This window comes from Ochlerotatus camptorhynchus, unplaced genomic scaffold (genome assembly GCF_037179485.1).
Source record: "Ochlerotatus camptorhynchus isolate MF236.1 unplaced genomic scaffold, CSIRO-AGI_Acam_v1.1 ptg000035l, whole genome shotgun sequence".
Taxonomy (NCBI): Eukaryota; Metazoa; Arthropoda; class Insecta; order Diptera; family Culicidae; genus Ochlerotatus; species Ochlerotatus camptorhynchus.
The window spans coordinates 1107680-1130407 of NW_027040526.1; the positions used below are offsets into that span (position 1 = coordinate 1107680).

Genomic DNA, 22728 nt, shown 5'->3' on the forward strand with positions numbered 1-22728 from the left:
CATTGGTGATAAGTTTTCTCCTCCGAAACCGTACAGAAAACTCTAACTCTAACTCTTTTCTGAAATGTACTTGGTAGCCCTGAAAAGGGCCGTTTTGTTGCATTAGTGATAAGTTTTCACCTCCGAAACCGTACAGAAAACGTCCCTGTCGCTTCAAAGCGTAGACGACATCCATGGCCGTGCCGGTTTTGTGATTGGCGTGTTCAGTATAGGTGAACAGGTCATTTCAGTAAAGAGTTAGAATATAATATATATAGAATAACCCATAATTCACCCATTCAATTGGGTTCTTTAAGGGTATTGAGGAAATGCATATTCGTAATCTGCATTAAAATCATCATTTCATCAATTTTGGTACACTGTGACTATTTTAAATAAGAACGATTACATTTGCAAAAATCACCTTATTAGCGCCCCTCGGTGTCACTTTGTATGGGAGCGAGCTGTCAGTTTCAAACAGTGAAGTTATTATTTTGCTTTAAATCTTGATTTAAAAATCGAGATGAAAGTGAGGGGGTTCGAACAAATATCGCTGTGCTCAGAAAACGGAGCTTTTTCAGATGATACATAAAAACCGATAAATTTTTCAAAATTTAAGAACCCAATTGTCACTAAATACATCAAAATGATTCAAAAATCAAATAATTTGTTCGGGAAATAAATTATGTTCATATGTCTTATCGGTGCATTAAATTTGTTTCCGTTTCACTTTCATCAACTGAGAAATTCTCATCGTATGCATTTTCCTGCTGCGCGACACCTTCGATAACGTCCGAACCGTAAATAACTACAGATTACAGTGAGTACAAAAGGAGAGGAGCCAGTGTCGCTAATTGATAGCAAACTACTCATGATGGGAGGAGTCTGTGTACTTTATCGGCGTGTTCAAAAAGAAAGGCAATCAAAATTTCATTTTTTGAATGTTTCCCTAACACAGGCATCATAATCAAAGAGTATCTTGATTATTTACTGCTGTATCATCGATGCCATCCATCATGCCTAAGGTGAATCATTAATCCAACATCGTGTCATGTTCTCGACCGTATTGCAGGGCCTCCATATTGCCCAAGGCCTAACACTCCGAGGACAACATCAATCTAGGAAGGCACTTCATCAACCATCAACTGGTTATACAAAACCACCCAAAAACAATCGGCCCTTTTCAGGGCCACCACAACTTTCAACAAAAGAGTTGAGCTATTAAATTCTCTTAATTCCAAAACAATATCCGAAGCAACAAACTAGAAAATCGAACAAAAATTTCGTAGTCCTACGTCAACAATGCGGTTGTGTCATGTACACCACCCTCCAACTTTTTTTTTTATGAATTGACAAATTATGTATCTTGACGAAGTTATCTCTAACTGATTATTTTATATAGATAGCTGTCATGACGACTTTTTAAAAATTATTGTAGCACTGCGAAAACTATGTATTTCTGTTCGCCACGAGGGTGATGATGGATTTTTAATATTTGATTTAATAAAAGATTAATTAGAAAAAAAGTAGTCTGCAAAGGTTTGAGCCTAGTTCGCGTATTATATATAGAGGATATGGAGGATATAGAGGACTGAATTTAACATTTGATAAAAAAAAAAATGCAATTTTGAAGCTTATTTGAAAGATACCTTGAGTTAGTAGTAAGTTTTCTGGAAAATGTTAGGGGTTCGTGAGCATTCCTGACATTGCTGAAAATTATGATAGCATCAGATTGCAGAGTTGCTAGTTTAATAGGATGCTTTGTTGATTGTTCATTAAGTCTTGATTGCTTGTAATACTTATGAATATTTTAGGTGGACAAAAAGGCGAACGAAGAGGTGGATGCCTGAGCTTTTCCACATTGATATCGCTGTGAAGCAACTGTAAACTCTAGAGGGAATTTATATCTGTAACTGAAACCAGTTCGATTTTGTTTGCCAACCTGGTTAAAATGTCATACTTAAATATCTTAAAGATAAATCGTCCAGCTAAAACCTTTGTAGGGGTAAGAGGTGGGATCATTAAAAAAAAGGTACAGGCACTCAATTTAATACTGTGGAAGTGCATCTCGAACACTAAGTTGAGAGCACGCAATAAGATTATATGCGATGAGCAATAAGCTTGAAATTCTAAGGAGAAGAACATGAAGGATAATGATATTCAATATAGGCCCAAAAATGCGTAAGGAACTCCAGCTCTAACAGGTACAGGTACAGATTTTTAATTTAGATAATTTACCGGCAGAGTTCTGTCAGTTAAATAATATTGAACTTATTTCATAATATAGAGTGGAACATTAAACTTTTTCAATTTAGCAATCAAACCTTTATGCCAAATACTGTCAAAAGCATTTTCTGTCTAGAAGAGAAACTCCAGTTAAGCAGCCTTAAGATTTTTTGAACGAATAACAGATGATGCTTGAGACTAGGAATCATCCTCCATGTGTAAAAACTGGTGATCTAAAACTATACAATACCAGCGCCGGCTGCGTCCAAATGCAGGTCAAGAAAGGATTGGGTAGGGGTGTGTTGACGTGATACTCACTTTGTTGGAAGCCGAAGAGTCCTCTGCACTTCCACGAGAAATCACTGAGCTGTTGGATAAAAGGGTTGAGTATGCAGCAAGGTTCGTTTTGGCAAACAGTTCGCTGAATAACAGTGATGGGTTAAATGTGGAGGGGCATGAGATTTAACTCATGGTGTTCTGATCAGTCAGCAAAAACGGTCGCTCTAAGCCACAAGCCACCAAAATACACCAAACTAAAATGTCATATGACAGAAATTTGTCAACAGTCAAAGAAAATTGTAAACTTCTAAGCAGAGCTGGTAAATAAAGGGCGAACACGAAATTATTGCGACACATTCAACAGGGGATAACTTTTTTATCATTGGGTAAAAATCAACCAAATTTTGCACACTTTCTCATTAATGTGTATTGTGTACATGCTGTCAAACTCGAAGTCGTGTTTTTCGATTCAACGAAAATGGAGGTGAACCAACGCGAGTTGAGAGAACAAATTCTTTCACCTATTCACCAAACACCTGGAATTTCCTGACCTGTCGCACCGGCAGTTGGGAAAATTTTTGAACATTCACCATTCAACCGTCTCCAGAGTGTTGAAGCGGTTCCAGGAGCGGTTGACGTTGGACCACGGCAAAGGAGCTGGAAGAAAACCGGGACCGGAGAACAAAAAGACGGAGGGAAAGGTGAAGCGGATGATTAAAGCAAATCCCAACGTCTCAAGCCGTGATTTGGCTAAAAAGATCGGCATGTCGCAGAGCTACGTCCAGAATGCAAAGAAGAGAGCTGGACTACATACATACAAGGTACAGAACTTCCCAAACCGCGATGAGCGGCAACAATCGACGGCTAAAACTCGGGCACGGAAGCTCTACGAGAAGATGCTGACAAAATATGGCTGCTGTGTGATGGACGACGAAACGTATATAAAATCCGATTTTAAGCATATTCCGGGGTTGGAGTTTTTCACCGGCAAGAGCAAGTTCGATGTGGACGACAAATTTAAGAAGAAAAAAATGTCGAAGTTCGCCTCCAAATATCTCATTTGGCAGGCCATCTGCTCTTGCGGACTGAGGAGTGAGCCTTTCGTGACAAAGGGCACAGTAAATGGCGAGATCTACAAATCTGAGTGCCTCGAGAAGCGCCTTTTGCCGTTCTTGCAGTTCTTGCAGCAGCACGACGAAGCTCCGCTATTTTGACCAGATTTGGCATCATGCCACTATTCTAAAAGTGTCCTGGAGTGGTATGAGACCAATTCTGTCCATTTTGTTCCAAAGGACATGAATCCGCCAAACTGTCCGGAGCTGCGCCCGGTGGAACAGTACTGGGCAATAATGAAAATGACATTTGCCAGCCCCGCTTCTAAGTAAATCAGGATCCTATAACGTTTGTACGATGCACGAAAATGTAAATCTAATGGTGAACAACCTGAAGAAAAACGGCATATTGGGTGATTGCACTTCTTTGCGATGCACAATTTAGAACATATTATCCGAAACATAATTATTAGAAAATTTGGTGCAATATTGAGTTTAATTTTACCTTCAGAAGATTTTGCAATTTTCTTTGCAATTTTGATGCCATGGAACCTTAACCCTTAAGAGATGGATACAACCAAAATATTATCGTTCTTATCTCACCAATATCAATATTTCATATGACAACATCAATTTGTTTCTCTTCCGCTGCACCTAGATAGAAACGGGTAAGTCTGACAGCCAAAATATCTGAGAATTAATTGTTTGACATTTGAAAATGATCTAAAATGTTGATGGACTAGGGAAAATATTAGTTTTTATGTGAAAATATATTAAATATTATGTATAAATTCCAATTAAATTATTGTTTTACTAAGACTTATACAATACAGCAGTTCAATAATGACGATTTTTTATTTTTTTTTTATTTTTTGATCGAACTTCTACGATGATGTTAAAACTTTGCATAGTTATATGTTATGGTCCAACATGCCATTTTACACATTTGGTTCCCTAGTTTTGTACACGACTAACACTTGAAAAGGGCTTATGCAAAAATGATACGCATCAATAGAAAAACATATATCTCGCGAACGATTTGTTTGATCGAGGTGGTGTCTTGAGCGAAGTTACGGACATATATTTTGCCTTCCAAGAAAAAATATACACTTTAAAAAATTATTGTTGATTTACAAAAAAATCAAAATTATTAAAAAAAAATTACCAAATTGCATTTTTTATTTTTATTTTTTTTATATTTTTATTTTTTTTATATTTATATTGTAGTTTAGATTAAGATATACCAACTGACAATATGTATTTGCTGGGCAATTTTTAAACAAAAAAGTTATGAATGATTGAAAAAAGTACTATACATTCAGGTCTTTTTTTACACGGGGGATACGTACCGTGTAAAAAAAACCGTGTAAAGAAAACCTACGAGGTTTTGATTTTTCACATGTTTAAATGTTATAAAAAAGGTGGAGGCAAACCAGCTCAAGGCTGAAAGCCTCCCTAATAAAGATAAATTAATTAATTGTTATAAAAAAGCCGGATTTTGATGCCATTCGTTATTAAAGCATACTATGGTCCATATAGACATATTTTAAAAATTTCTGTATTTACACCAAAAGTGGTGATTTTTTTTTAAAGTATGCCATTTGATTATCTATAGCTTGAAACGGATAATGTGATTGGAATCAAGTTGATAGATTGTATCGTTGTCGAGAAATTGTTAAAAACGTACCGTGTAAATCGTAAAAAACCGTGTAAAAATAACCGTGTAAAAAAAACTACGCAAAAAAACCGTGTAAAAAAGACTTCAGTGTATCCCAAAATACTACCTACGGTTATCGAATATCTTTGAAATGGTGTTATTATTAAAACACAAGCATTAACGTGGAGACTTGAAGACATACTTCAAGTCTCCGTGTACATCGTACGGGTTAAGCAAAAGGTGTGCGTTTGACTTTATACTGTCGCATTAATGGCCCTTCGCTCATTTTCATCTTCTATTCAATTTTCGTACTGCCGTACTCTATCGGAACTATCCACCTACCCTCTTCTAAAGATCATTCTCTAGCAAATAAATTATCACACTAAAGCTTCATGTTAGCATTTCAAACCAACTCTGAAAATCGCAAACTTCGCGTATGAAGTAACATAAAAAAACTTTGAATGTAACAACTTTTATATTTTTACTCTTTATTAACAGAGTTATTTTTCTTTCCGTGTATTTTTTTTCTAAAAGAACATATGATTACCTGCAACTTCTTGTCAGCTGTTATTTTGATCAGATCATGCATTTTCATGTTATGTTATGTTATGATTTTATGAAAAAAAATATAATCTATTTTTGTAATATGCCCTTTTCAAAAGTTACTCTATAACATTTAGATGAAAAATGCCACCATTGCACAGTGGTCTAGAAGAGCAATTTTTACGATAAATTAAAAAAGAATATAAAGAAAAAGTTTAATCAAGTTGGTGTCTTCAGACAACTTTTTAATTAGATTAAAATGCATCTGGTGAATGGGTCGTGCATAAATTAAAATCCATAGAACGCTACCTAAATATTCTAACTTTTTTTGCATGATAATTTTCGAGAATAAAATCTAGGGGAAATGTCTCTAATGTTGGCCTATGGATCTAAGATTGGGCCCATCGCTAAAAATCTGCTATTTATCAATTGTATCTAGATGAACGCGTCATTGGGACGGTACTTAAGGATATTTTTGGTTGCTATTGAAAATTTAGTCGATTGCTGAATTTATGTATGGGCCCAAATTAGGGACACTTAGGCCGACATTACTTGCATTTCCCCTACTACAAAGTTGTAGAACTCATAATTTTTCAAAAACCTTGCTGAAGACACCAACTTGATAATTTGTCATTCTTGTTGAGAAATGAAGCCTTTTTGATGGAAACCCCTTAAAACTCGTTTTTTCAATGTAACTTTTTTATTTGATTTTTTATGGCAAACTATGTGTGAGAGAGTTTTTTTACTTACTAAAACACACAACTTTCTAGAATTCTGCCAGTTGCAGCTTCAACATATACAAACGTTTGTTTAAAAAAAAAAACGAATAATTTTCCAAAGGTCATGTCTCAAATTGGGGCAAATATTTTCAAAAAAACTGATACGTTGCATGATTCTACATGTTTTAATAAAAAAAATTCATGTAACAATATGCGAGGGGAAGTTGTGTATTACTACATGAGCGAAAAATAAAAATAGTGACTTTCAATTAATAAACACATATAAATTAGTTTTTTTTTTAAAGTAACTTTGCGTTTTGCATCCAATGGGCACATATTTGAATAAATATTGAATTACTGATGCTGATCGATCTTAAAATTATTGATTTATTTGTGATTTAATCGTTCCTCTTCGGATATCGGCTAGACAATTTGGGTCTACTACGGATGAAATAGAATGGGATAACATTCTTTTTCGTCAATAAATCTCTGCTTATCTTGGAAGTTCTTTGGAACTCCTTGGAACTTCTTGGGAAGTTCTTGAAAACTTCTTGGAAGTTCTTGAAAACTTATTGGAAGTTCTAGGAAACTTGTTGAAAGCTCTTGGAACTTATAGGAAATTTTTGGAACTTATTGGAAGTTATTGGGCACTTCTTGGAAGTTCTTGGGATCCCCTTTGAAACTCTTGTGAATTTCTTGGTAGTCCTTAGGAATTTCTAGGAAGATCTTAGGAATTTCTATGAAGCTCTTGGAAATTTGCGAGAATCTTAGAGATTTCGATGTCGAACTGGCTGTGGTCCATCTTTTCTTTTTTTTTTCAGCTGTTAGGGACCTAACACCACTGCGACCAGTAAATTGATATATTGTAGTATATCCCGTGTTAGTCGTATTATTTCATCACTATTGAGAAATGATGAAGTATTCTTCTATTTTTTTTACAGTTGTCATTCTTGCATATATCGCATAGGTCCCGCTATTTATACCCTTCGGAGTGTTATAACACCCTCCAAAGGCGCGTCTTTTTGTCAGTCAAAATTGGATTCTTTAGCAAAAAATTTGAGGAATGATACCGATGATGACCATGCATCAGAACCCTAGTCTTAACCACTTCAAACAAGGGAGCAACGAATAGAAGATTATGAATCACATAGATGAAGACTAACTAACTAATTTTTTTCGTTGTTTCAAGATCATACTCGGTGGACAAAGCCGAGTCTTGTGACTATCAACAAGGCATAAAAAGTAACAAGGACTAAGATGTGTTCCTTGGATTACTGAAAAATCCTGTTCCCCTAGTTTGAAGTAGTCAGGACTAGGAATCGGTGGTAGATCTTACATCCCGTAACGTACCACGAAAAGGTGATCTACCCACGTTACGGGGCAGTGGTCCATCTTACTAAGCCAGGCGTTCTTATCCCGTCTCCCCGTACATTTTTCACTGCTTAGGACATCGTGCAAGCTTTGAAGGGAATAAGGAAACATATTCTGGTTTTCTTTGCATGCACGTAACCTATAGCTCATACCGTAGTAAGCTGTGCATAAAAGAAAATGATTTACTTAGTTTGACAGTTGCACCATGACGAAGTGGCAACGTATTCGTGATTTGTCCCACGCGTAAATGTCGCAAAAAGACATTTCAATGGCCGTGGTAGTGTCCCGGTGGACCGTCAAAAGGGTTTTAGACCGAGAAAAGAAAAGACAACTATCGGCGAAGGTGGCCACAGGTTGTCCGAGGTCAGCTCGGGTCCCGAGGGTTATCGCTGCTATCAAAAGGAAGATTCAAGTGAATCCAGTGCATTCAATAAGGGCAAAGGAATCAGTGACTTTACGGCACGGAAGATCGTAAAGGAAGATTGCGGGGCAAAGTCAAGGGCACGGAAAAAAACTCACATGATTACCAACCGCATCCGGGAGCTAAGAGTCGAACGATGCAAGAAAATCTTGAACTTCCTTAAGCGAAAAAATCCGGTTATCCTGTTCACCGAGGAGAGCATGTTTACCGTCGATCCCGTATCAAATTCCAGAACCGGCCGGTATATTAGTTCTCTTCCGGTAAAAGACGTGGCCGACGAGCACAAGAACGTGTATCTGACCAAGCATCCTGCTAGCGTTATGGTGTTTGGATTGGTGGCTTCCGATGGAAAAAAAATGGACATGGTGTTCATTCCAGAAGGCAACAAGGTCAACACGGAGGTCTACATCGAGATTATAAGTAAGTATGTTCTTCTGTGGATCAAAGAACAGTACGTTACGAAGCCAAATGTTGTATTTCAACAAGATAGGGCTCCGTGCCACACCTCGAACCGCACTCAGAAGTGGTTGCAGGAACATTTTCCGTTCTGGGCGAAGGATATGTGGCCGTCATCCAGCCCCGATCTTAATCCGCTCAATATGGCACGTCATGAAGGCCAAGGCCTGTTCTAAACGCCACCCGAGCACAGCAAGCCTCAGACAAACATTGACCCGTACCTGGAGAGAAATGGTTCCATACTACATTATTAGAATCTGCCGTGAATTCCGGAAGCGTGTGAAGGCCGTAATTGCAGCAAGTGGAAACTTGATCGATGATTAACATAGTTTAAGACTCTGAGAAACATCCCCCCTTTAAATAAATAAAAAAAAAACTCGAAAACGAAATTTTTGAGATTTTTTTTTATTTTGACATTGCTCAATGGTGCAACATTTTCACGCATACGGTAAATCCTATACACAAATTTAGATATCCAGGCCAATAAATCTGGCCTTTAACATGAAGAATATATGTACCTATCAGTAACCTGTGTTTTTTTACAGCCAATCATAGGGCAAGGTTATATTTGAGCACGTGGGCCAAAAAGGGTTCACATCAAAGAGAATTTCGATCTAACTTTTCCGATGATAAAATAAACTTGATAATAGAGTTGTCCTTGAAATGATTTGAAATTTGTTTAAACAAGCTACTGGCTACCTAATTGTGGAAAAACTGTAAGTGCCCTAATATACTTACCATAATATCACGCGATGAATTAATCCCGATTTAAGAATCTATTTACTTGGTGGATCGCAATAATATTGACAGTTTCCACAAAATTAGGCACTCATTAGACCATTTGCGTCAGGGATGTAAGTTGCACTATGATATAAACATAAATTAACCAACCACCACCGGTTTGATTCTATGGCAAATCAGCTAAACTATCCAAACAAACGTGACAAATATAACCAGCAAAAGCGACCGTCTATCAACTCTCGAACACAATGCTTTTTCTCTCGCACTTGTCGGGTTGGCAAGCACGGTTAAAGATATTATTAGAATGACTTTCAAAACAGGTCTCGGATATCGGATGACAATGAATTTGGACTGGTCACAATTCTTCTGGTAAAAAAACCATTCAGTAATGATAACATTTTTTTGGGCACATGTCGAAGTAATATTCAATGGCCACCTGCTCAAATATTGCTTTGTCATTGTAAAAAGAGAAAAAGAAGCGGCACACTAAAGACACGGTTACTCGCGGGGTGGCATCGCCTTCTGCGAGCAGTTTGTGTCTTCATCTTGTAGAGGTAAAAAGTTTATTCATAAAAAAGAAACGTCAAACTCATTGCTACCGCCGCATCGCGAGTTACTTCCGAAGCATAGAGAAATAGCAAACATAATGTCCAGCACGCACGTTTCCAAGATCATGTAAAAGAAAATTGGTCTTTACACTCGCAGCATCTAAGCATTGATGTAAATCCAACTTGGCATCTACATATTTCTGTTTTCTGCATTCAAGCTGCATTTGACGGATGCATCTAATATTTCCCATTACACATTCTGTCCGATGATCGTCATTGAGCTGCACTCAGAACATCGCATCGGTGCGTGAATAGTAATTGCTGACCGGTTTCCATTGGTGTATCTAGTGGGGGTGGCCAGGAGGCCAGCCTCTCTCCAGAATTGCCTACAACTTTGCATAATTGTTTGTTATGGTAAATCATTCACATTTGAGATAAAATTCAACAATTCAAGCAAAAAAACTTCAAAATGGCGTTTTTAAAATTTTAAACGAAATCATAACTCGGAAACGTTACTTCTAATCGAGATGACGTCTGAGCTAAAATTGTAGTTAAAAAAATCCTTTTCAATAACAATATACATCGTAAAACAATAATTATGTTATTTTCGTTATTTATGTTATTTATGTTTTTAAATATCCAGAAAATTGTTTGAAAATTAAATAGCAAAAAATTACCCTAATCAATATTTTTTCAATATTCACCTTTAAAAAGTTGATTACAAATCTTGCCATTTGCGAAATTTTCAAGTTAGACAATACAACATTTACAAAAATCATAAAACAACAACTTTCGAACTAATTTTATAAATTTTCGGTAAACATTTGTTTGTTTTTAGACTTTCAAAATCGTTGAATGTGCAGAATTCCTCATAAAAATATAAACAGATAGTTTCAAAAAATTTCCATGATGATCTATTATTTTCGTAAATTTTTAAATGTCCAGCTTGATTTTTACACAAGATAGCATAGTAATTAAAAAATATTCAACAGGGAATTTTTTTGTGATGTAAGTTTTATTCAACATTTTTGATTTTTATCCCAAAATAACTGAAAATTTTCTACCGTGTATTTTTATTTTTCATAAAAGGAATTGTTTTTTCCCGCAACTTTGTGCCAGATGTCGTTTCGATTGGAAGTGACGTTTACATGTTATGATTTGTAATGATCTGGAAGGGAGAAACAGATAGCACACACGAAATTGATTGTTACTTTTTCTTCTTGTCATGAAAATGTGTGCCATTGAAATCAAATCAAAACAGGCGTAGCAAAATAGCGTGTTTTGCTTTGAGCGTGTAGTGATTGTTTGAGATTGTTCAGTGTGCAGTGAGAAACTGTACTTTTCTGTTTGGTTTTTTTATTATGCGACTAGATGTTTTGTCAAAACCTTGTTTATGGTATCTTTCAATATTGATTTGTGTGTATTTTGAATGAATTAAAAAGAAACGGTGTCCCATTGAATAAAGTAGCTGGAAACAATAGTTTTTCATAAACTGTTTTACGCAAGATTTCAAAACCGCCTTGCGTATTCTTGTTCAACTGTAAGAAAAGCATCATAAAATTGCTTGGCTCCCAATGACAGTTCGTGACAGCAACCGTCTGGCTGCATTTGACGTTACATTTTTCTCTCTTCGCGACTCTCCCTGAGGTAATGGTGATACATTTAGAATACGCCATCTTGCGATTATTTTGCCAGATTCAAAATGGCCAAATTTTACCTCAAATGTGAACGATTGACCATAACAAACAATTCAGCAAAGTTACATGCACACCAGAGAAGTTCGAGTCAGAAATTTATTATTTTGTATGCTATTTATCCTGGAAATGCCCATACATAACCGGGTAGTTTTAGTAAATTATCAAAGAAAAGCCTAAAAAAACCCAAACACTTACTGTGTACATGACCTTAAGGGTAAAACCGCTTCTGCCGATTACTGCGTAAAATAATTGCTCCTCACCGAGCTCTTCTGCCGGTGTGTGCTTACTAATTTCGCGTAACCACGTTCCGCACTTGTGGTCACTACATTGACCCAGCAACGCAGTGGCTGCGGTAGTGGCGTGGTGTATTATTTGGGCTAGAGTTGCTTGGATCTATCCTTTGATTTTTGATTCGCAAAAAGATACAGCAAGAGAGCATCAGTTCGTACGGAACTGTCGATTAGATCACATCGCGCCGCGTTCGATATGGCCCACCAGGTTCAGTATTTCAACCATAAAGACGGCGAGTACGTGCCAGCCTCGAAGGAGTATACCGAAAAAGGGCAAACGTCTCGGAAATGGGAAGAGTTTGTTGTTAAAGTGGTGAAAGTGGTGCTGCTGTTTTTCCCTACGCTGATCATGGAGTGGTACAAGATTCTGTTGGGCAAAAAGAAATCCGTTAAGGGACAGATTGCCTTGGTAACCGGAGGGGGGAATGGACTCGGAAGGGCACTGTGCCTGCGATTGGCCAAGGAAGGATGCCATGTGGCCGTGGCCGATATCGATGTGATAGCTGCCGAAAGAACGGCGGCCGAAATTCGCAGGCTTGGACTCAAGTCGGCAGCGTTCAAGGTTGACGTTGGTGAGCAACGGTCCGTTGAGCAGCTGAGGATTGACGTCGAAACAGCACTGGGTCCAGTGGATATTTTAGTAAACAACGCTGGACTGCTGGCAATGTTGTCACTCTCGGAGGGTACCACCGAGGATGTGCAACGAATCATCGATGTGAACTTTACCTCGCACATTTGGGTGAGTGAACTTGAGTTGTTTAATCAGTGAATAATTTGCTCCGTAAGATTAGGAATGACATTTGGGGATGGGAGGAAATAGATCAAAAAGCTTGTGTATGTCATATTTGAATCGCTCTTAAGGAAAATCGTAATTGAAAAGAAGCAAGCGTGCATGCAAAACAAACACTGTATTCAACTGTTCAGTTTACGATCGATTTCCGAACATGAACCAGCAAAGCAATAATGATACTACTGAGACTTTTATAGCATTAACAATCATGATTGCGTGACTATCGTTGAACGATCGTTGGAGAGAAAATGCCTCTATAATAAACTGATGCAACCATTCAATTGTCTGCGGCAGCCGAATGAATATACTAACCTATTGGAAGTCTTTTTGATAAGCAACAGTCTCCCATGCGTGCATATGAAGATGAGCCTAAAACGGTTAGTATGTACGTTGCGTTCAGATCGGGAAAACCCCCCACGAATCACATGTGAAACGCTTTGAAACATTCTTTGTTTAATAATTACTCGTAGGCTTTCTCATCCATATATATGAACCTTTGTAACTTCGAGAATCAGCTGAATGGTTTGATAGAATATCTAATGCGTTTACGATATTTCTCACATAGGCAAAGAAAAATCAAGTAAACAAATGCTTTAAATAGAAACCCGTATATTGCTTGTAAACATGTAAACAACCAATTTCGTGCAGTAAATGGTAAAACTCGCCTTGTTTTATCTTATTCAATCAATTTATGGCAATCTTAAACTGCAATTAGAATTCCAGCGGTCACACTTATTGGCCGAATAAATAAACGTGTCTAACATTAGAAAACAATATTTAAATTTTACTCAGAGCGTTCCGGATGTTGGATTTTCCAAGATCAACGCTTCTTCTGGAAATTTGATTTTTTTTTTTAAAGAGACGTATCTGCTTGTGTAAACAAAGATTAAAAAGTCAATATGCCTAAACAAAGATTCAAATGTCAAGTTGTCGAAACTTTTAGCACTCTTACGCAAACTAACACCACCATCAGAAAGTGAAATGTTTCCCCAACAAGATGGTGTTGCTAGTTTGCGTGAAAGTGCTAAAATTTTCGACAAAATCATATTTGAATCTTTCTTTACAACAGCAGATATTTACGTCCCTTTGAAAAAGTAATCGACTCTAATCCTAAACGGATTATAACTATATGCCTGGAAGAGTTGGCACAGAATCAGTTGGATTGTGTCACTCAGGCTATGCCGGCTCCACCTACGATCTACAAAACAGCTGTGGAGAGGGATGTCACCATGGATGTCACAGTGGTCCTTAGATTAGTCGGAGGATCCTGTACACTGGCAGGCAGTTTTCAATTACTTTTCAATTAAAATAGCATCAGCTTTCTTCAACTTTTCTTGCAAACTTCCTTCTGACTTACTGTCGTTTTGTTACGTGTTACGCGTTGTGATGCTAACAAGGTCTTCAAGGAATGATATTAGTTCAGTACCGTGGACCCCAGATAATCTGAGGTTCATTTTTAATTTGACCTTCTAGTAACCTCTAGCAGAAAAGCCAGTTTCTGATAGCCTTATTTGCTGTTTTGTTTTGATTCTGCTTTCCGTTTCACATCGTTCTTTTTCGCTTTACTTTCTTTTATGTGCTAAATGACGTTTGAGCAATTTTGAGTTTGCAACAATAAAAATCGGAAAAGGTCGAGTAGTAATTAAGTGCTGAACTGCTCCTTTCATTTAACATGCAAGTAACTTGGTTGAAGATAATTTGCTTCTATCTCATAATTTTCTCTTTTAAGAGTAATTTTTCGGAGTTGACTTAGGGTGTTCCTGGAAAAATAGTTGTTTTACCACTAACTTTTTATTTATTTTTTTCATGAAAGTCACATTGTAAAGATTTAAAAGTCTCTTTAAGACGCACATTTTATAGCAATAGTTGTTGTCTTGATCTCTTTTAATAAAAAAGATATACCCAATAATAGTAAAAAAGACATATATTCAATTAAATTTTATACGACTTTAAAAAATAGCATACCTCTATTTTTTTCTTATTATTGAAAATAAGACGTGTCCTTTCAATTTTTTTTTTTTTTGTTTGCGCCAACCAGAAATATTAAAATTTGAAAAGGGCATATTTTTAGCAGAAAAACGTTGATAACTCTTGATCGGCAAATTATATTGACAAGCTGATTTGAAGACTTTGCTGAGAAATTTTAAATAAGAAAACTAGAGCAACACAACTGTTTTTTTTTTTTTTTCGAGACACCCTAACTCAATTCAATAAAATAGCTCTTAAGCGGTCAATTCAAGAGATACAAAAAAGTTTACATATATAAAGTTGCTTGAAATTAGCTCCGCTATAACTTTGCTCTTAATTCCTTCAAACAAAAAAGTGTAAATTTTTATTTAAATGATAATACGAACCACCTTAGAATTCATTGTAATAAAAATGAGAGCCTAACTATAAGGAACAACTTTGCAGATGAGACGTTTCGTATTAAATTTCAATTCAGGCTCAAAACATATCCTTCCACCTAAACCTGCATTCTGGTATCCAATGCATTGGTGTCAACTCAATAAATGGTGGAAATTGTGTCCATTTAAAATAACAGATTGCGTAGCCAGATTGTTAGAGAGGATATGTTTTCCATACCGTACACACAAATCCAGGTATCCACAGTTCGTTAATTTTTTTTTTAACTAAGACACTGCTCGGTAACAGTTAAAAAATCAGTGAAAAATCAAATAATTAGAAAATTTATTCCAACCTTGTACATACGTACTTTGTTCAGTTAACCCCATTTAATTTTTTGTTAAAAAAAAACCGTGCACGTCGTAGTTGCTACTCCGTTACCCAAGCAAAACACATGTTCTATAACAGTTTATATAACCTTTGTATTACTGGTTTTGGTCGTATAGCAGTTTACTAAATATTATGAATTTGTGTTACTTGGGTATTCCCTGGGCTTTGGCAAAACCTTGAGGTAGTTTAATTAGGCTACCAGGTCCCAGGGCTGATCTGGATCTTTACCACATTGGAAAGATGCACACTAGTGTAGCCAGATCAGTATTGATGCTTACCAAAAGTGCATTTGAACCCGCTTATAAAAGCATATTATCAGATTAATCATCACCGTACAATGTTTATTGCTCTGTACTAATAATAAGCGATTAAGCACAGCATTTGATATTTTAGTAGGAATGCTGGATTTAGTCACAGTAGTCACAGTAGTCATAGTAGAAATCATCTTTTTTTTAAATAAATCCTTTATTGAATTGGATTTATTTCTATGGGTATGCACGTTTGGAAAGTATCATCACAAAGATTCTGCACTCGGTCTGCAGCTTGTGCGCGGGAGGCGTTGTGTTTGTTTTTGTTTTTTTTTTCATCTATTTATAGAGTCAATTCTTAGAAATACGAAGCGAAAGACAAATCAAGCCTTAAGCACAAGACCTTCAAGAAAACTAACAACACGAAGTCTAGAAATGGAAATGTTTCATTCAAAACGTCAAGTATTTCAAGAATATCGGGTGAGACCAATCTAATTGTATTTAATCTTATTTTTGTGTAGTAGGCTATTCAATTGAACCGCTCCGGGTTATTATTAAGCCCTTCCCTTGGCTAGTTTTTAACCTGGACGTTGGTGGGCGGGCCTAATATTATGCTTCATAGTGGAGCGTTGGAGACGGTTGGTTTAGGTCCGGCATCGTTGGCTCATGCGGTGGCATAATGGCGTCATGTGCATGCGATGAGGATTACTGAGCTTCCTCTCTCTCTCTGATGAACTATTGCATGAGAGAACCAAAGTGCTAGTCTGAAGTGATACTATCACACCTGTTACTCTTTTTTTTAAGAGCCGCGTCGTGGTACGCTTACGTATAGGCACTGACGTTAGGTGCGATACTGGCTGGTTTTTCCGCAAATCACTCTTATTTTATTTATTTTTACACAGATGGGTTTGTACGGGAGTTATACTATTGAAGTATTTTAGAAGGTGCCCAAAAGTGCTCCTTCTACTTGCGTGACGGGCTTTCATTGTTGTTTTCATTGAAGCATTACTCAGGGAACAATGTTAAACACCATTTTTGTACATGGTGTTGTAACTAGTCTTATATGTGCTTCATTTTGGTTTGGGATATTTGGAATAAGTGTTTGAACTATGGCTCCGGATTTCCACTGTGGCGTGCTTCTATTGTGACATACCCTTACGTATTTTTGTGATGCGACATAGTGGAAACGTGTGAGCGTAGTTGGAGCATATACCCTATGTAATTTAAAGGTCAGCTAGGAAACTAACTTCAATGTAAAGCATTTTAGTCACTTGAAGGCGTCACCTGGGACGAACTGATAGATAATAAGTATAGGTCAAAGTCAAAAACAACTTGAAACACGTTGAATGTTGCATAGCATGCACAAGTGCAGGTACTTAATAAAGCATGGGTTATGGTTGATTGGGTGGATTAGAGATTTCAATTATTTGTTGAATTAGGCTAATGAGATATCATAATCATCAAGCGAACATTTAGACAGCCTAATGACATTCGGTAGATTGAAAAAGGATTTAGGATGCGGGGGGTCCGCTTAGGGAGGCAACTAGCCTTTTCAAATATTGTCTGTTTATTTTGATGGTTGCTTTAAAATATCAATTTGGTATATATATGAAAGGATGAATCAGTGGGAGATGGATTTAGGGTTTCTTTACATTTTGCAGCACAAATCTAGTACTAGGTGTCATTTCCTCAAAACCCTCCAATAACCGACCTCTTCAATCCCTTCCTTTTTCCATCGCGTTCAAGTGTTCCGCATAGACTATTCAGCCATTACCCTTCCTTTATCCTCGACTTTTGATTGACTTGCGCTCCCATTGCCACACCAAACGCTGCAAAATGAAAATGAATTTGTGTTACTTGAGTATTGATCAGAACCAATGAAATTACACAGAGAACCAACAAAGATGGAGCTGGGATTTGATTTCCATCTTCAACGTACAAGTTCACTGCTTCATTTTATTTATAGATCAGTACCGACGTCCTCGCCATCTTTGGGGAGGGGAAGGATGCTTAGTTCGACAATCGTTGTTATTAGAGACCGAATTTACCTCTACATCTCCACAATTGCCTCGGGAAGGATTACTTTTAGATCATGATTCACTGTGGAAAGCAGTGCTCTACATTTTCGAAGCTCTAAAATGAACTTATACAACGTGTTCAACGCATCATTTCTATACCGCCTAGCTAGACTATCAGCACGAAACGAAAATGAAAACGAAGCACGCTTAGAACGAAAGGCTGGCGGTGGATTTTCTCGTCGTTGCTTTGCTCATAGCTTCCTACTTTCATTGAAAGCGATGAGCAAAGCAACAACGAGAATTTTCTACTTAAACTTAATTTTCTACTCATTACGGCTATCAATCCCTTTAACCGACACTGTATCATGGTTCTTTCAATTTTTTAAAATATATTACGTGTAATCTTCAAGTGTTTTCACGTGAGAAATGCTTTAAATATATATTTTAATTTTCCGTCATACACGACATGAATCCTCGGTTGATGTGTTTCATAAAATACGAAACTATAAAAGTCGATAGCTTTTTTACTGGTCCAATTCACCGAAGCTTGAAAGAAAGACCATTGAAGCGACGGTAGAAAGAGAGACAGGTGATTGAAAATTTGTTTGTAGACGCTGACTGAGGCTCTATAATGCTGCGAAGCTGTTCGACTTCAACAGAAAAAAATACTAGCAGTCTTTTTGTCGCATCAATTTTGTCGATTGAAGCTGATATTGTGACGGCGGTAAGTGATGCGATCAATCAGTAACAGCAGCAGACTATTTTTATTTAAATCTAGTGGGGATAGGCATAGTGGGAATAAGACATAGTAAGTAAGGGGATGGACCTGGCATCGAACTCTTGATCTTCTGCTTAATAAGAAGAAACGGTAACCACTAGACTACCGAGCCTCGTCTGAACATGCTTTGTTCAATTTACCCCATATAATGATAAAAAAATAAAATTTGTCGATTTTATTGATTTCTTACGTGTAACGTTCATTACCGACTTTTCAGCTGTACCAAATTTCCGTTCTACTTCTTACGAACCTCTTTAAAACCATGACAAAACCAAAAAAATACTTGGGAAGGGCACTTAATTTTATAAAAATGAATTTAGAATTATTATGGCCATTCTCCACTGTGATTAATTACCCCAAAATATGAGCTTGTGCTAAAGATGGTAAAGATTTATAAAGGCTTAGGAGTCGCGTCAAAGCTTTAATATATTTAAAGGGGAAAACAAAATTCTACACACTTATGTGCCAAATGTTTTCTCAATGTGCCTCAAGTGTGCCGCAGATGTTACGGCAGTACCAACAGTGCTATGACATTGTGCTGACTTCCTTTCTTTGTAAATTACACTGGAGTCGCTTTTAACGCGGTTTTGTTTAGGTGGATTTAGGAATTTACACGGTTTTTTTCACGCGGATTTCGGAATTTGCGCAGTTTATTTTTACTCGAATTTTGGTTTTTTTTACGTGGATTTCAGAATTTATGCGGTTTATCGTTATACACTAGAGTCGCTTTTCACGCGATTTTTTTACACGATTTTTTATACAGTTTTTTTACGCGGATTTCAGAATTTACGTAGTTTTTTTACGCGGATTCCGGAATTTACGCGGTTTTTTTTTACGCGGGACGTATTACCCGCGTAAAAAATGACTCCAGTGCAGGCATGGAAAATCATTTGCATTCATTTCGTGCATTCATTTACATTCATTTGCCTCTAACTTTTTTTTTGAACAGCATTTCGCAAATTGAAGTATATAGATTTTGTAGGTTTTGTTATTAACTACAACTTTTGTTCACAAGTAAAATTCGTATATCTTATGCACGACGAACCACAGCGAACAGAAGCCACTACTGTTTTTCAGTGAATGTATTTTACATTCACTGAAAAACAGTAACAAGTTCTGCCCACTCTAGTTCGTGATGCATAAGAGATATAGATTTTAATTATAAGCAAGTTGTAGCTTATAATAAAACCTACAAAAGCTGTATACATCATTTTGCGGAATGCTGTTGATGAAAAAAGTTAGAGGCAAATGAATGTAAATGAATGTATGAAATGAATGCAAATGATTTTCCATGCCTGCTCCAGTGTATAACATGTTTGGCTGCACGGTATTTTAACAACTTGAATGTTTTGGTTCGTCTCCGATCCCACACCTAGCCAAAAACAACAATGCTTTTCATGTTTTCCTCCTCAAATTGAGCCGCAAAGCGCACGAATCGTTCTCTTCGCCGACTTTCTCTTTGCATCCTTACGGCCATGTTAAGGCATTTTCAGCTATTTTAAGCACACAGTTAAATGAAAGAAGCAATTATCTAGCTTCTAATTCAACAAACACGGCAAGGAAAGGTTATATACTCTGAGTTATTAACGAAATAGAAAGTCGGTGAAGAGAGCCGATCAATGTTACTTAGGACCTAATGCATTGTTCGACTTGATTGGACAAGAAAATACAGTGTTATCCTTTAAAAAGGACCAATAAGGACCAAAACGTCGGAGAATGAAAGCACATTAACGTTTTCACTTCTATAGACTACAAAGTCAAGAGCCGAAAACAAAAACAAAAGAAAAGTAGCTGCAGTTCTTACAACGGATTAAAGCAATCAAGAAAGTTTTTCCAGACTTAATGTTTTACAGATTTAATGGCGATTTTTTAGCCCCAGTGCATTGGGGAACACTAATCTCATAAAATAATTTGAAAACTCCACTTTAAATAATCTGTTCCTGCTGTGAAACATTTCAAATATGAATGTAAACATTTTCTAAAAATCCGCAATAAAATCTTTATTGGGTGTTCAACTATCATTGTTTTCAACCTCGAAAATATTTAAAAGGTTGTAAATAACACCACCCGCGATTGACCAATAAGCTCAAATTAATTATAGATTTACGATTATACAATTCATATTTCCAGACAATCCGCGCCTTCAAGGACGGCATGATGGAGCGCCGTCGAGGACATATCGTGGCAGTATCATCTACATTCGGTGAAATCGAAATGCTTCTACTCGCTCAACCTGTCTTAACCAACACTAATTACTGACCTTCAATTGCGCAGGTATCGTCCCGTTTGGACGCACCGTATGTTACAGTGCTACCAAGTTCGGCGTGCGTGGTCTGATGGAAGGTCTCAACGAGGAGTTCTACATGAACGGCTACGAAAAAGACATCTTCGTGACGTGTGTCTATCCGGGCTTCGTAGCCACCAGAAAGGAGTTTATGGAATACCTCGAGCAGATTGGGTAATGAAAACTGGCACTTCTGGTGCCAAATGCAATTGCTTGCCAAACCAAGTGCTTAATATTTTTTTTTTTTCATTGCAGCTGTCGGGCTCCGATTCACACACCGGATGAGGTTGCGGATGTGGCAATCAATGCAGTTTTGCGGAACCGTTGCGAGATTATTACCTCTCCGTTGTACATGCAAATCATGATCAAGCTTAACGCGTAAGTCGCTAGGGTGTGAACATTTTCTGAATTAGTTATTGTCAGTGATGGTTTTCCTTTTCAGCCTATTCCCGAACGAACTGACCCGACTGATGCTAGGATTGTTCGTCGATAAGGTGCCACAGTTGACCGTGCGGGAGGAGGAGGAGGAGGAGTGATAAATCAATAAAAACGCACACTCAAGAACTATGGTTTTATTTAGCACGTATGCTAGATTTCCGCAAATTTATTAATTTTTATTTATGATCTGTTCACTGGAGATTGTTCGTATGGAGCAATACAATGTCTGGCATTGCGTCAATAGCTGAATTGTCGGGTAATAGTCCACTACTGACATCGCAATGCAGTGCAAATGAAAAAAAGTAAATTTCCTTGCAGGAAATTCGTTTCATTCAATGTTGCGCCTTCCGAAAGTGAACGAATTCGATAATGTAAATAAGTCACATTACATGTATGTTGCATGTTTTTTTTAAAGACCGTGCATTTCGTAGCTGCTCCTCCGTGATTTATCAGAACTTATGCACTTTCACAGAGAACCACGTAGATGCTGGGATTGACTTTCTATTTTCAATGTACAACAGAGATGCCAGATTTTTTTTACAGAAGTCTGCGAAAAATGTCTGTGAATTTCATAAATCCGGAGAACTTTGAGATTTGGGCGTAAATGCTTTTGTGAACAAACACGTCAATAGCCGATTGCTCACGAATAAAAGCTTAATCTCGCAAACAAACTATAACAAATGATAGAGGAATCATTCCTCTACCTGTTTGTGTTGTTAGTTGTCGAGATTGAGCTTTAATTAGCAAGAAATCGGTGATTGACGTGTTTGTTTAAAAAAGCAATTAATCCCTTATCTCGAAGTTCTCCGGAAATGTCTTAATTGAGCTGTAATTGGGGTGGTCATGAAATAGATGCAACATTTGAAATATCAGTAAAAGTCATGTTCGAGCAAAACAGACGTGCTTTTAACGAATTGAACCTAAGTGGAGTTGGGAATGCATCCATAAAAAGGCTATGATATCACTTGAAAAACACAATTTCGTTACAAGACCGGGAGAGATGAATGGCATATTCCAATAGACTCATCCCAACGGAATCGGAAAATGTTTATGTATGTGTGTATATATTAGACCTGTTCATTTTAATTGAAATGTTCGGAATGTAACGGGTCAACCGTGATTACTGTTCGTCATGTTAATTTGAACTTTTGTGCAAATTTTCAGCAAAATCGGTGTTGATTTAGAGGTGCTTCAAGTTAATTTTATGTTTTTAAGGTAATTTACGGTTTACAATATTTGTATCTCGAGACTGAAATAACGAAAACTGCTGTAACAACTTTCATAGCAAAGTTTAATGTGTCATGTATCAACTTTGTGACCAAAGGTTGACTATTCGAAGTGATTTTATTGAATTTTCACTTAGTTTCATGCTCGAAGATATCTTAAAATGTGAAGAATTTTAAAGTATTTGTTCTACGAATTTTCCACCCGTATGATATAAAAATGTGTAGTGTACGGCA

The 22728-nt window shown here is 37.0% G+C and overlaps 2 protein-coding genes across 3 annotated transcripts in view; one reads left to right on the forward strand and one right to left on the reverse strand.

Annotated features, from left to right (window-relative positions):
* The window catches only part of SP2353, a 741117-nt gene that overhangs the window by 300598 nt on the left and 417791 nt on the right, over positions 1-22728 (reverse strand). The window lies entirely within an intron of this gene.
* On the forward strand, positions 12077-21366 carry LOC135709612 (uncharacterized oxidoreductase YoxD-like). Its single transcript, XM_065232000.1, has 5 exons — positions 12077-12718; positions 20677-20749; positions 20821-21004; positions 21086-21208; positions 21273-21366. Exons 1-5 carry the CDS (start codon positions 12176-12178, stop codon positions 21364-21366), a joined length of 1017 nt encoding a protein of 338 aa, XP_065088072.1. The 5' UTR covers positions 12077-12175.

What these genes read in the sequence shown, in the direction of transcription:
- LOC135709612 (XM_065232000.1), top strand. Translation starts at nt 12,176, where the DNA reads ATGGCCCACCAGGTTCAGTATTTCAACCATAAAGACGGCGAGTACGTG. An exon ending in GGCAGTATCATCTACATTCG is followed by an intron (nt 20,750 to 20,820) that starts GTGAAATCGAAA and finishes TCAATTGCGCAG; the next exon opens with GTATCGTCCCGTTTGGACGC. An exon ending in ATCATGATCAAGCTTAACGC is followed by an intron (nt 21,209 to 21,272) that starts GTAAGTCGCTAG and finishes TTTCCTTTTCAG; the next exon opens with CCTATTCCCGAACGAACTGA.